At 39.9% G+C, this 13,243-nt stretch overlaps 1 protein-coding gene across 1 annotated transcript in view; it reads left to right on the forward strand.

Annotated features, from left to right (window-relative positions):
* The window catches only part of SLX4IP (SLX4 interacting protein), a 137,928-nt gene that overhangs the window by 91,116 nt on the left and 33,569 nt on the right, over nt 1–13,243 (forward strand). The window contains exon 6 of the mRNA XM_063444022.1: nt 11,828–11,905. Coding sequence (XP_063300092.1) covers nt 11,828–11,905 — 78 coding nt within the window. The remainder of the gene's footprint in view (nt 1–11,827; nt 11,906–13,243) is intronic.

Here is a 13,243-nt window from a genome sequence, read left to right on the forward strand (position 1 = left end):
TGAGGAAGGATGTACATGTTAAAAAATTTGCTTTAAATGTTTAGTCTGAATAAATTTCCTGTTAAACACTGAATGGATCAATTCCAAATCACATTACCTATAGTTTTACCTGTGAAATGTACAGGTGAGATCCATTTAGAATAGATTTGTTCCGGTATTTATAAACAGATATTTTATTCGTAGTTTTTGTGCAAATCCAGAATTTGCCATCATGGCTACCTGATTGATGGCCTTGGGCGTGTATTAGGGCTGCATAAACAAAGTGATTTAACTCCTAAATGGCAGAGAATTGAGCAGTGAAACTACAGGGGCATGTTCTATACACCAAAACTGATTAATTAAGTTGTTTAGGTGACTATAGTGTCTCTTTACATATATATAAAAAAACATACCTCCTTTTACTATATGAAAGGATCCTACAGCCATATACATCCACTTAGGACAAGACAGTGTGTGAAAACAGACGGTTAGTCTTTCTGGTCTTCCCTGTTCCTGTACAGGGAGCGAAGCAGAGAAGACCATAGAGATGAACTGTTGGTTTTCAAACACCGTCTGACCCAAGTGCCTGTATATCGCTGAAAGGTCCTGTCATGTTCAAAATGCAGGGAGGAGGGTTGTTTTTTTTTTTTTTTTACATATACTTGGATATACTGTTTTTTTTTTTTTGTTTTTTTTTTTTTTTTTTACTGTAAAGCAGAGGTTCCAAACCCATGGCATGCATACCCCCGAGGGTACAATGCGGTTACCCCAAGGGTACACTAAAACATTTCGGTAATGTAGGTTCTACTACTGGTGCAATTGCACTACACGGGCTGGGAACCGCAGGGCCCATTAGGTGGCCCATGCCCTTAGGCACTTCTAATCTGCCCAGAGTGCTGGGAGGAAGTAAGAGCCAGGCACTTCCTCCCAGCTCACATGGACCGAGCCAGACATGATGTGTGTCAGTGTTTGTATCTGTTTGTGTATCAGTTCGTGTGTGCATCTACGAGTGTTAGTGTTTGTATCTGTGTGTCTCTGTGTTATTTTATGTGTGTCTGTATCTGTATGTATGTCAGTGTTTGTATCTGTATGTGTGTCTGTGTTTGTTTCTGTGTATGCATTTGTGTCAGTGTGTGTGCCTGTCTGTGTATCTGCATGTGTGTATCAGTGTGTGTGCCTGCACTATATATATATATATATATATATATATATATATATTCACACACTATAGACACTATATATGTGTATATACACCTGAGGAGAGGCAGTAGGAGCCTGAGGCAGAGGAAGAGCAGGGAGATGGGACAGAGAACAAAAACGTATACATTTGAAATAACAGCAACTATATGAATTGCAAACATCTTGTTAATCTTAGGGGTACAATTTATGGGAATAGGTCGGCAAGGGGAACACAAGTGAAAAAAGGTTGGGAACCACTGAAGTAAAGTATATATTTCCTTTCAAAACTTGATAAAAGAATCAATATATTAAAATTGATTTGTGCATCTACGTGTGTCTTTGTTATTTTACGTGTATCTGTATGTATGTCAGTGTTTGTATCTGTATGTGTATGTGTATGTGTGTCGGTGTTTGTTTCTGTGTATGCATTTGTGTCAGTGTGTGTGCCTGTCTGTGTATCTGCATGTCTGTCAGTGTGATTTGTGGTGACAGTTTTCCTTTAATACTAGCCTTTCTAATGGTGCAAACAACATCATTGGTTTTCTTAAAAGCTCCCTGTCGTATGACAAATTATATGTAATGCCACTGGTAGCAAAAAATAAATAATTTTTTGCAATATTATTGTTCATTCATGTAGTGTGTATTAAATACACTACTGTGTACAGCTAGTGTATAAAGAATAAGACTATAATATGAAATGAGAGAGCCTTTCAGCACGGTTAGGCCGTGTTTTGTTTTTGTTTTTTTTAACTAACAAAGTTTCATTTTCATCAACAGAAATACATTTCTTAACCCCTTAAGGACCAATCTTCTGGAATAAAAGGGAATCATGACATGTCATGTGTCCTTAAGGGGTTAAAGGGACAGTATAGTCACCAGAACCACAACAGCTTAATGTAATGTTTCTGGTGTCTATAGCCTATCACTGCAGGTGAGAAAAGGCAGGGTTTACATCCCTGCTTATTAACACCTCTAATGGCCTTCACTCAGACGGCTCTAAAGGTGATCCCTAGACCAGTTAAAATGTAATTTAGAGCAAGAACAATGTGTCTTATTTACACAGACTGATTTCTAAACACATTTCTTATAATTTAAAGACACATTACTGTGAATCAATGGTCTGGAGATCTGGGGAACATTAGGATAGAAAAAAAGAGGGACAGAGGGTTTTGGGCCCTAAATAGGGACATTTGAGAGGTGTGAACAAATGTGAATATATTTTAAAAAGAGAACAAAAAGCCAAATCAAGAAGTGAGGAACTGTAAGGGGGACCATCACCTGTAACTTTGATGTTTTCCTATTCTATATTAACAGGTTAGCAAAGAAATTATGCAGCATAGAAATTGGCACTCGTAATCTAAATTCCTTTCGAAAAAACAAAAGTCTCCATGTTTCTCCACTGAAAGGCAACACAACCTGCAGCAGCTAGTTTTGCTCAGTGAGTCATGAAAATACAGGAAGTAATATTATAGAGCATCTGAAAATGATCAGGGTTTCACAGCCACTGGTTGAGTTCAATTAGCAAACCTGCCCACCCAACTTGTTGTAGTTTTGGCAGTCATAGCATTTTCATGATCGAGGTTATGGTGTTCGCATTCTCTTAGCTAACTGTCCATGGGGTGTTAGGCTGTTTTAGTTGGAATTAAATGCTTTCTCTTTCTTTTTGAAAGGTGTCCAAAACTAAGATTAAACCAACAAAAGTGTTTTACATAATACTTGTAGAACCGTGGTGTAAATTAATTTTGGTTATACAACATGCATCTAACATTCTATATTGATGATTTTTTTTCCAAGGGAAGATAATGTCTTTATAAACCTTGTTGCTGGAGTCACGGAGACCCTTATCCATTATCCACTATGTAGGTGTTTTACTTGTATAGTGTCTCCTGTGCAATAGTCTAGTTTTTCTAAAATTACTGTAGTGCAGTTTTCATTTATGCTCCTTTGAGAGAGCATAGAATTGAATCTATATATTGTGCTAGCAGTTTTGCTCGCAAATGTATCAATTAGGAGAAAAACTGCCTCGGAGGACACTCAAGGCGAAGGCATTGACTGATAAGGGAGAGGAGGAAAGAGCTCCCACAGGAGGTCTTTCTGCTCTCCCAAGCATAGCAACCACAGCGCATGCTCTGCGGTTGCTATTCAAACTCCCTAACTGGCTATTCCAGCTCTGGCTAGAGAGTGTAGGAACGGAGTGACGTCACTATTTTCCAAAGTGGGCAACGGAGCCAGCGTGCCAGCATCACTGAGGATGCATCCCCAAGCAGGGCAAATCAAAGAAGACGGAAGGTGGACCAGAAGATGACCCGGAGGTGGGTGTTAAATGAAGCTTGAATATGGTGGTGCTGGAACAGAGGAGAGGTGAGTAAATCTCTGCATGTTACATTGAATAAATCATGTATCTTTGTGATAATCAGTGACTCCTCATTCACAAAACTGGCTTGAAAGAGGTACATTTCTTTTCAAGCCATTTTTGTGAACAGAGAGTCACTGGTTGGCTGAGAGCATCAGCTTACCACTCTCAGTCAAATGGCGGATCCCATGTTAAGAGGAACTCCGCACTTCCTGAAACTGAGATTTGAGAAGCCAGATGACACCTGGGGGAAGTTCAGATATTCGCAGGAGGCAACTTCGGGGTTAAATCATTTGAGAAGGGTTTAACTCCTTGAGGTAAAAGTGCACTCTGGGGTCTCCTGGCACCATTACAACTTATTTTAGATTAAGTTGTTATCGTGCCTGGCGTTTTCCTTTAAGAAGAGTATTGAGTACAATATCATGCCCAATAAGTGATTTAAATAATTACTAATATTTTAAAAGCATTAAACTATTTTTAATATTAGGTTTCCTTATTCCCTGTGAACAACCCAGGCACTGTAACCACTATTGCTCGCTGTAGTGGTTATACTGCCAGGAGTGTCCCAACGCCCCTTCCCCCCAAGAGTCAGACTATTTTTACACAACTTTATTTCTTAACTGGGGTCCATCAGACACTAACATAGCCAGAGCTAATTGAAATTCCTGCTGAAGAATTTGTTTCTCTGGCCTTGTCAGTGGAATTGGGAAGTGGCCCCAGTTTGACTCCTTACAATAGCGGGCTGTCAGGGACCTCCTGGAACCATAACCACTATAGTGAGCTGTAGTATATATGGTATATGCAAAAACAATTTTAGGGACCTTGCCGTTTGACCCATAAAACAAATGATAACATAATGCAATATTGCCAAATAATCACATAACGCAAATTATCAGTTGCACTCACAGGTAAACTTGATATAAACGCCTTAGGGGTGCTGCCCTCGATAGTAGTATTGGGCTTGAGTTCTTCTCTTGGACCCCTCTCCAGACTGGTCTTTTTGGTACCCAAAAACAATTAACTAGAGAATTCTTCCATAAAAAAGGGATATTTATTATATAAAAATTATAGTTGACAAGTATTAAGAGTACGGTCGTCCTACGCGTTTCGTTCTCTTTGAGAACTTCCTCAGGAACCCATAAAACAAGTAACAAATAAATCACAGGCTCACTTTGTCGTATGTGCAGGGTACAGCTCCAATGCTTGACATAACCTTCTTCTCTTCTAAATGCCCACATTATTAGATTTGATGCTTTTGCAATAGGTTCAGAGGACAATTTTGTGCGTGAAAGGATAGAATGTCTGCAGAACCACATACATTTGCTCACACTAGATACAAACTATTCGCAAACACTGACCTTACACACACAGTCATCTTGCTCTGGCTGTGAGTACAAAAACTCCCCTAAAGAAAACAAAGAGAGACTGGAAGCTGAAGGGAAACACTCAATAGGTGGGGTTAACCCACAATAAACTACCAAAGTAGTAACTGACAAGAGGAGAAACTAGAGTGCCCTTAAGAAATTAATTAAAATGTAACTTTTATTCATACGTTAATAAAAAGTGACTTTTAAGTGTTTAAACGTCAATGAAGAAATAACATATTAAATGTGTAAAGAAACATCAGTAATTAGTGACCATGTGTCTAGGATAGCGTAATGCCTCAATCCTAGCACCTAAGGGTCAAATAACAGATATTTGGTATATACAGATTGATCAGCAGATTAAGACACACAATGTGTCTAGGACGGCAAAGTGAACATGATTGTGGTGAAATATTACATATGAAGGTTCAGTTAAAGCATGCCACTGGATCAAACATATAAATGTATAATAGATGAAACACACAGAGGATCTGTTCAAAAGTTTTCAGAGTGCCTCTGACATATGCTAATTGCAACAAAACAATGTTGCAATGATAACTTGATAACAGTAGCAGATAATGCTAGATCACAATGTAGAGCTTAGAGAGCTCAGATGTATATTAGATGAAACACTCAGAGGATCTGTTCAAAAGTTTTCAGAATGCCTCTGACATATGCTAATTGCAACAAAACAATGTTGCAATAATTGCTTGATAACAGTAATTATGCTGATCACACTGTAGAGCTGAGATAGCTCGAGCTGAATCACTCAATCTGTTAGAAAAAGCAGGAGCTAGACTGTCGGAACTAACCTATAATAATGGATATGAAACTAATGCAGCTGCTAATCGGACACAGTGAATAGCCACCCATCTCTGGACAGTAAGGAGGGTGGAGGCTAGTTCAAAACGTCTGCTCACTAGCTAACAGAAAAACTGCTCGGGATTCATGGAGGAGTGTGGAGATACCGGTCAGACTCCACACTACAGCTGTTACTGTGAATCTCCGATGGCCCCTGACGCGCGCGTTTCGCCACAACTCATCAGAGGGGAGCCGATGTGTGGTAAGTGCCTATTATTTAAAGGTCTTCAAACCATCTGATAGGGGAGTTCAAAAAACCGTTGATTAAGATTGGCCTATCACAGATACCTAGAGAACATGACGAGCATAAATCGTCACAGTTTAGTTAACCCTGTCGGGTCTCTGTGATCATATGTGGAAGAAAATCAAATTAGAATGAGATTGTTACTGCCCCAGACTGAACAAAGTAAAATAAAATAAAATAAGCTAAGCAAAATGGGAGGTGGAGGAAGAGGTTGGTGTACAAATTGTGGGAGTAATAAAAACCCTGTGAAATAAGGCCGTTGCAGATTGCAACAATGATAGTATTAACCTCTGTGGGGATAGAAATAACCCACCTCCTTATTGCGTCTAATAACACTGGAAATAGCAAAAATTCTTGAAACCTCGTAACTTGTGACGAGCTAAATAACCGTGGGGTCGTGATGACCAAGTAGCAAGTTGTACTGAGACCAAGAGTACGGATGGTCAATGGTGAATGTGAAGGGTTAATTCCGTGAAAACGGAATAGCGCTTAGCTGGGTTCAGTAAACCCCATGAAGGCTGCACACGGGATACATGTGGAACTGTACGGAATAGTGCATAACTGAGTGGCAATTAACCCCATATGGGTTACATACAGAGTAGATGTAAAGCTGTATGTGGAGTGAAACCATCCACTAAACAGACCCCAAAATACATTCATTGATGGTCAATGGTGAATGTAGAGGGTTGATTCCGTGATACCGGAATAGCGCCTAGCTTGTTACAGTTAACCCCATGGAGGCTGCACACAGGATACATGTAGAACTGGGTGTGAAAAACCTATTCCATTGGACCCTTGCTAAAATTAGTGAATTAATCCAAATGGGATCTAAGTTGAAGGGATGCCTAATTCAAGTGGGTAGATAATGATATAAAGCTAGCTTTAAAATTATAAGGACTAGCTGTTAGAAGATCAAATGCATCTATCAGATTGTAAATACCACAAAAAAAAGGGGGGGGGGGGTTTGTCCCGTATAGACGGAGTAGTACATAGCCCGGTGGTCATTGACCCCATATTGAATAGCTACAGAGTGCATGTAGGGCTTTACGTGGAGTGACACGTCCACTAAACAATCAATCTGTGCGTGGAGTAAAACATCCACTAAACAGTGCCCAATGATCTTAAGAGGAGCTGGGGGGGATTCCAGGGGGAGAAATTCACAGGATTTTAATTAGTTCCCAACGTATAAATTGCTGTGTAGCTGTGGACTAATGTAAAGATATCAACATGTCTAAAGTACACCTATGAAAAATGGTAAAAGCACTTAGATGGGGTATATGACTCTCCGGTACCCCAGACACCATGGACCTTACCTCCCATATCTATCTATAGTATGAAAGAAAGAAAAACACACCACTGGGAGTGCCACCCGTAGCTAACACCTCCTTCTTAAATGATAAGAGGATGGATCTGTTCATCATGGAATCCTATCATTTAGTCTTCATTAGTCTTAGCTTTGTTTTCAGGAATATCATAAAACATCATCCTCGTTAACATACAGTCTCTCATCAAATTCGGTCTTATGTCTACCCTTGGTTGTAAATCATGATCTATAGTTCCCAACCCTGCTCCTGCATGTCACCTCTCCTCTGCCAACAGCTCATTACCTATGGGTCTCCCCACATCCTGTCCCTAATAATTTGGAACTGTCATCCTTTAACACATGTGCTCAGGGTATTCGATTGTCTTTCCCTGAAATAAGTAGTTTGGGTATAGAAATAAAAATAGATAATTTTGAAAAAAATTAAACACTTTTTCTTGAGATTGACATTTCTTCACACTCATTCACACTGACATAAATAAGCAGATGCATTCACTCTGACAGTACCTAATGTACGATGTGTGAATAGAGCACTGCAGACACAAATAACATTCATATACATATTTGCATTCACTCAGATACATTCCTGCATCCAAACATACCCTCTACATTCACAGACACTCCTGCGTTCACAAATACTTGCTACATACTGCATACTAATAAACACATACATTCACACTGACAACAAACGCACGAATGAACTCATGCACTCACTCTGACATCACATAAATGTGCACACACATTCACAGGTTTAATACCCAAAGTTTGAATGTGCACTCACCCTGTACACGCAAAAAGCAATGTTACCTTCAAGGTATAGATGTTATTTACTTAATGCATGTCAATTATACTTCTCGTCCTGCTTAAAGATCGGTGCTCAGCATTTTACTGCATACTTGGAACAATGCACAATTGTGCTCTAATCCTGTACACTTGTTTGGCTTTTCAAACATGAGAGTAGCTTGCTTGCACTCTCTATTAATGAGAGCGCGTTTGCTATCTAGCTGTTCCCCACATTGACGCATCTATAGCCACTATTGGAAGTGGATCCCATTCACCACCTGTAGGAGGATTTGGGAAATCTCTATAAACGAAATGGATAATATTAAACGCTGTTCATTAAAGCAAAAATAACGAAAACCAGAGCAACTTGAAAGCATGCCAAATAATCTGAAGGGGTCCCTAGAGGAAGCTCCCCTCCCACAATATCAGGGAGTCTGCAAAAAAAGAACAATCCATTCTCTTTTTCCCTTAATTTTGTTGTTACTCCTGTGTCTGTCTCCCTCCAAGTCAACGGTGCTACCATCAGCTCCACCATGCAGGCTCGCTGCCTAGGTGTTCTCTTTGACTCCGACCTCTCCTTCAAGCCTCATGTTCAATCTATAGCCAAATCCTGTCATTTCCATCTCAAAAACATTGCGCACATCCGCCCCTACTTAACGCCAGATGCGACTAAGGTGTTGGTCCTTTCCACTGTCTTTTCGCGCCTTGACTACTGTAATCCGCTTCTCAGTGGTCTTACCTGCTCCCAACTTGCGCCGTTACAGTCCAAAATGAATGTGGCAGCGAGGCTCATCTTCCTGTCCGCCCGCACCTCCCATGCCTCACCCTTCTGTCAGTCCCTACATTGGCTTCCTCTAAAATATAGAGCTCAATTTAAAATTCTAGTTCTTGCTTTCAAATCGCTACATAATGCTGCTCCCACCTATCTATCCTCCCTTATACACAAGTATGTCCCGTCTAGGCCCTTACGATCTGCTGAAGACTTACGTCTATCTTCTGTCCATACTCCCACCTCTGATGCTCGCCTTCACGATTTCTCGAGGGCTGCACCATTCCTGTGGAACTCGCTTCCCTCCTCCGTTAGATGCTCACCCAATCTCCACTCCTTCAAAAAATCGTTAAAAACCCACTTCTTCATAAAAGCGTATCAATTAAACTGTTAATAGCTCCTGACTGATTCCTCTTCTGCAACTGTCACTAGTCTAATACTATCCTTACCTTTTTGTGTCATTCTACCCCACTCCCTCCAGCACGTAAGCTCATTGAGCAGGGCCCTCAACCCCTCTGTTCCTGTGTGTCCAACTTGTCTGGTTACAACTACATGTCTGTTTGTCCACCCATTGTAAAGTGCTTCGGGATTTGATGGCGCTACATAAATAACATAATAATAATTTATCAGATTTTGCTGCACATTTTTCTTCAGCCTCACATAAAAAGATAAACTAACCATAGTAAAGCCTATCAACTGTGCCACCATTACCTATTTACTAACTGGGGTTGCAGATTTCTGGGCAAATAAAGAAAATATAATCCAGATTTCTACTGGAAATTCTACATAGACCATGACTATATGATAGTTTGGGTGGGAGCCTTAATCCCAGTTCCACATGGTTGAGCTGTCAGATAGTTTTGATATTTCACTTATTAAGGAATTGATCATCATTCTGCGCTTGCTTCTAATTTGATAAATTTGTGAATTTCATCCGATAATCTTTTTATATTTACTTCAATGGCACATCTGTTTTCTGCTGGTATTGCCGATAAACCAGGTATAATTTTTGATGTCAGTATATATTTTTTTTTTTTGCATGCTTAAATAATTTTTATAGTTTTTGCACAATTAAATAAATGTTTTGCAGAATGCTGTACCACAAGCCTGCCTGCTTAATCACACCCCCTCATGCCAGAAAAAGACTTCCTTATCAAATGTATGTACACAGTCTCAGGCCCCTGGAGACAGAAACCGGTAGTGATATCCTTACTATATATCTCTCTGGGTGTCCTCTCCTTCTAATGAAACTTGTTTTGTAGGTCAGATAGTTCAGTACTGCCAGTGGCAGAGCTGTGTGCATACATTTGTTAAGGAAGTATTTTTCTGGAGTGAGGGGTGTGGCTAAAGAGGCATTCTGCAAAACAATTTGAGCATGCAAAAAGATACAGCATATTATTGAGGCCCAAATATTTCACATGCATCAAAACTTTTATTGTGCCGAGAGTGTCCTTTTAAGTCTAGTATTTTTAGTTCACAATTTTAAAACACTTCTAATTTGGGAAAAATTTAAATGTCTGTTTTGCTACATAACATGATTGGCATCTCAATATCTTACAGGGAAACTCCACTGCCCAAATTCATCAAAAATAAAGATCACTGTTTAGTTGGTATATCACCAAATGAAAGCATGCATGCATGTATTTAACTATGCTTTTTTTCAGTGAATTATACCTAAAAGCAGCTTGCAAAATCTGCAGATCTATTGTCTGATGTCTCTGTAAGCCCTCCCCTTCTAACCTCGCCCAGACTTTCTGTGGCTGTCTAATCACAGACTTCCCAACTCAGCTCAGTAGGAAGTGTTTGCAAGGCAGGTGCTCTGGGCAATTGTCTGCCACCTGAGTTTAGCTCCACTGAGCTAAATGACCAGGAAGTAACAGGACCATTGTCTGATTAACTGCAAGTGTGTTGTACAAAATCTGCACTTTTTGTAAAATTAAAAAAGAGGACACAGTCATCACATATAAAGCACTTCTGCAAGCTGAAGTGGTTTAGAGGATCTTGAGTGTCCCTTTAATAGACATTTGGTTATAATGATGAGCCAAATGTGGCGGTGCCCATGAGGAACAAGTTCAGGGAAGTAAATCTCACCTTACCCTTCCCCCAATGGCCACTGAATCCCCAGTGGCAATTATGCAAAGACGCTTTAAAGAAATATCTTATAACTTTTATTAGACACAAGTTGCATGTATAATAAAGTGCATTTCTTTACTTATTGTTTGACACAAAAAAGCAAACAAACAAAACTTAAAAAATACCCATCTGCAAAAAGTTATTTGACTAATAGAAACTGTTATTTTATTCCAGCAATTTGCCAATGTATTTGTAGTAATCGTGACTCTAAGCACCATAAATCCTCAAGCTTGTTGTAGTTGTCATGGTGCTTCAAAAATACATTTTTTCAAATCTTTTTGAATAGTTTGACAAAAAATAAAACAGGATTTACCCAGCTCTAGCCTGCTTCCATTTCAGTTGGATGGAATCATATTTTGTAATACAAACTATTTGAGATGTCCCGAACTGTTCGCCGGCGAAAATAGCTTGTTCGCGGTCGCCGCGGCGGGCGAACATATGCAATGTTTGGTCCGCCCCCTATTCGTCATCATTGAGTAAACTTTGACCCTGTACCTCACAGTCAGCAGACACATTCCAGCCAATCAGCAGCAGTCCCTCCCTCCCAGACCCTCCCACCTCCATGACGAATAGGGGGCGGATCAAACATCGCATATGTTCGCCCGCCGCGGTGACCGCGAACAAGCTATGTTCGCCGGCGAACAGTTCCCAGCGAACTGTTCGGGATATCTCTACAAACTATCAGTGTGATTAACGACGGAGTTAGCTGGGGAGGCCACTGTTTTGTCAAAAAGCTTTTTAGCCGTATAGCACCATGACCATTACAATGATGTGGCGTTTAGAGTGCCCCTTTGATTAACACTTTTTTTCCCATTATAATTGCTGTACTTTTCTTTTGTAGGAAACAGATTACGTATTGCAGCATACTTCATTAAAAGATGGGTCAGGCTTCGTTGCGTTGTGAAACAACAGTACCGCGGTACGTTCCATACAAGACCTACAATACATAGATTATAAAACTATTTCATGCCTTTAACAGTTTCATTCTGAGAAAAAGGGTTTGTATGAAGTGTTAAATGGAGGATATAACAATCATACTAAAAGGTAGATTTACGAATAGTGTAGATTTACGAATATTTAATTTGATAGTGGGCAACTAAAAGGTAGCATGCAATAGCCCAAAGTTAAGTAAAAAAAACACAAGTATGTTCAAGGAAGAGGAGGAATGGAAGAAGGGGTCAGTCACAGAGATGGGGTTGAGAGAGCAGTCAAGGTCTTTACGATATCCCTTACCCGAGGTATCTTTGGATGACGCCATCAGGGTCCCAGGTACTGTGACAGTGTTTGAAGTGTCAGGTAGGACTGCAGGTAGCAAATTTGTTTCAGAAGTTTCATGTATGGAAGATATGACCCTGGCCAAGGAAGGCATTTAAGTGTTTTTACAGTGTTTAGCAATTTTCTGTCTGGTTTAAGCCATTTTGACCTCAGTGACCACGTCCAGCGGTTTAGATAGTAGAAATTCCGCTGAGGTTTTTGGCAGAATTGGTTTAAAGAACATATGATGTATATCAGCCTCTGTGTGTTGGTGTTCTAGGTGTGTGAATATTAGATAAATTGTAAGTCCCACATGTATTTGAAGAAATCAGGCTTGCATACTACCAACACTTGTGTTTTGTAAGATACTACTGAAAATTTGAAATGCCAAGTCCTCTGTGGGTAGGGTAGTTTCTGTGCACCTGTAATAACCTAAAATCATAGCCTTCCAGGGTGGTTGGTGGCATTTGAAAGATGTGGGAAATTTGAGTTGTAAGTTCCCACGCACCCTACATTTTTTATTCCATAGTACACATTTTTAAGGGTTTTTCACTTCTTTTTTTTGTTTTTACACAGTCTATATTTTTTTGCTGCTACAGGTTATTTTTGTACATTCCCTTGTCAAACAGTAATTAAAGGTTTCCCCCCAAAGGCAAGTTAGTCTTTTTCCCAAAATGCCTTTAAAACTGATATATTATGTTTTTGCCCTTGATATGCCGTGGGGCTACACATTCAAAATTCATGGGGTGAGAACATTTCCTTGACAGACTCCAAATCACCCTACCTACACGTGACTGTATTTGGTGACAAATGCCTTGGTACAGAGTATCCTTCCTTTGCAGAGACAGATCTATTGTAAATCAGGTTTCACCTGAGATTCTTTTCACCCTTTGGGACATCAGCTGGACAGCGCTATTCTCATTCCTACCAAGTCGCTGAGTCTGTGTAATAGGAGTGGCATTGTTTTCATTATTACTCTGTTTATAGGTGTAATTCGAGACCA

Source organism: Pelobates fuscus, chromosome 2 (genome assembly GCF_036172605.1).
Source record: "Pelobates fuscus isolate aPelFus1 chromosome 2, aPelFus1.pri, whole genome shotgun sequence".
NCBI lineage: Eukaryota > Metazoa > Chordata > Amphibia > Anura > Pelobatidae > Pelobates > Pelobates fuscus.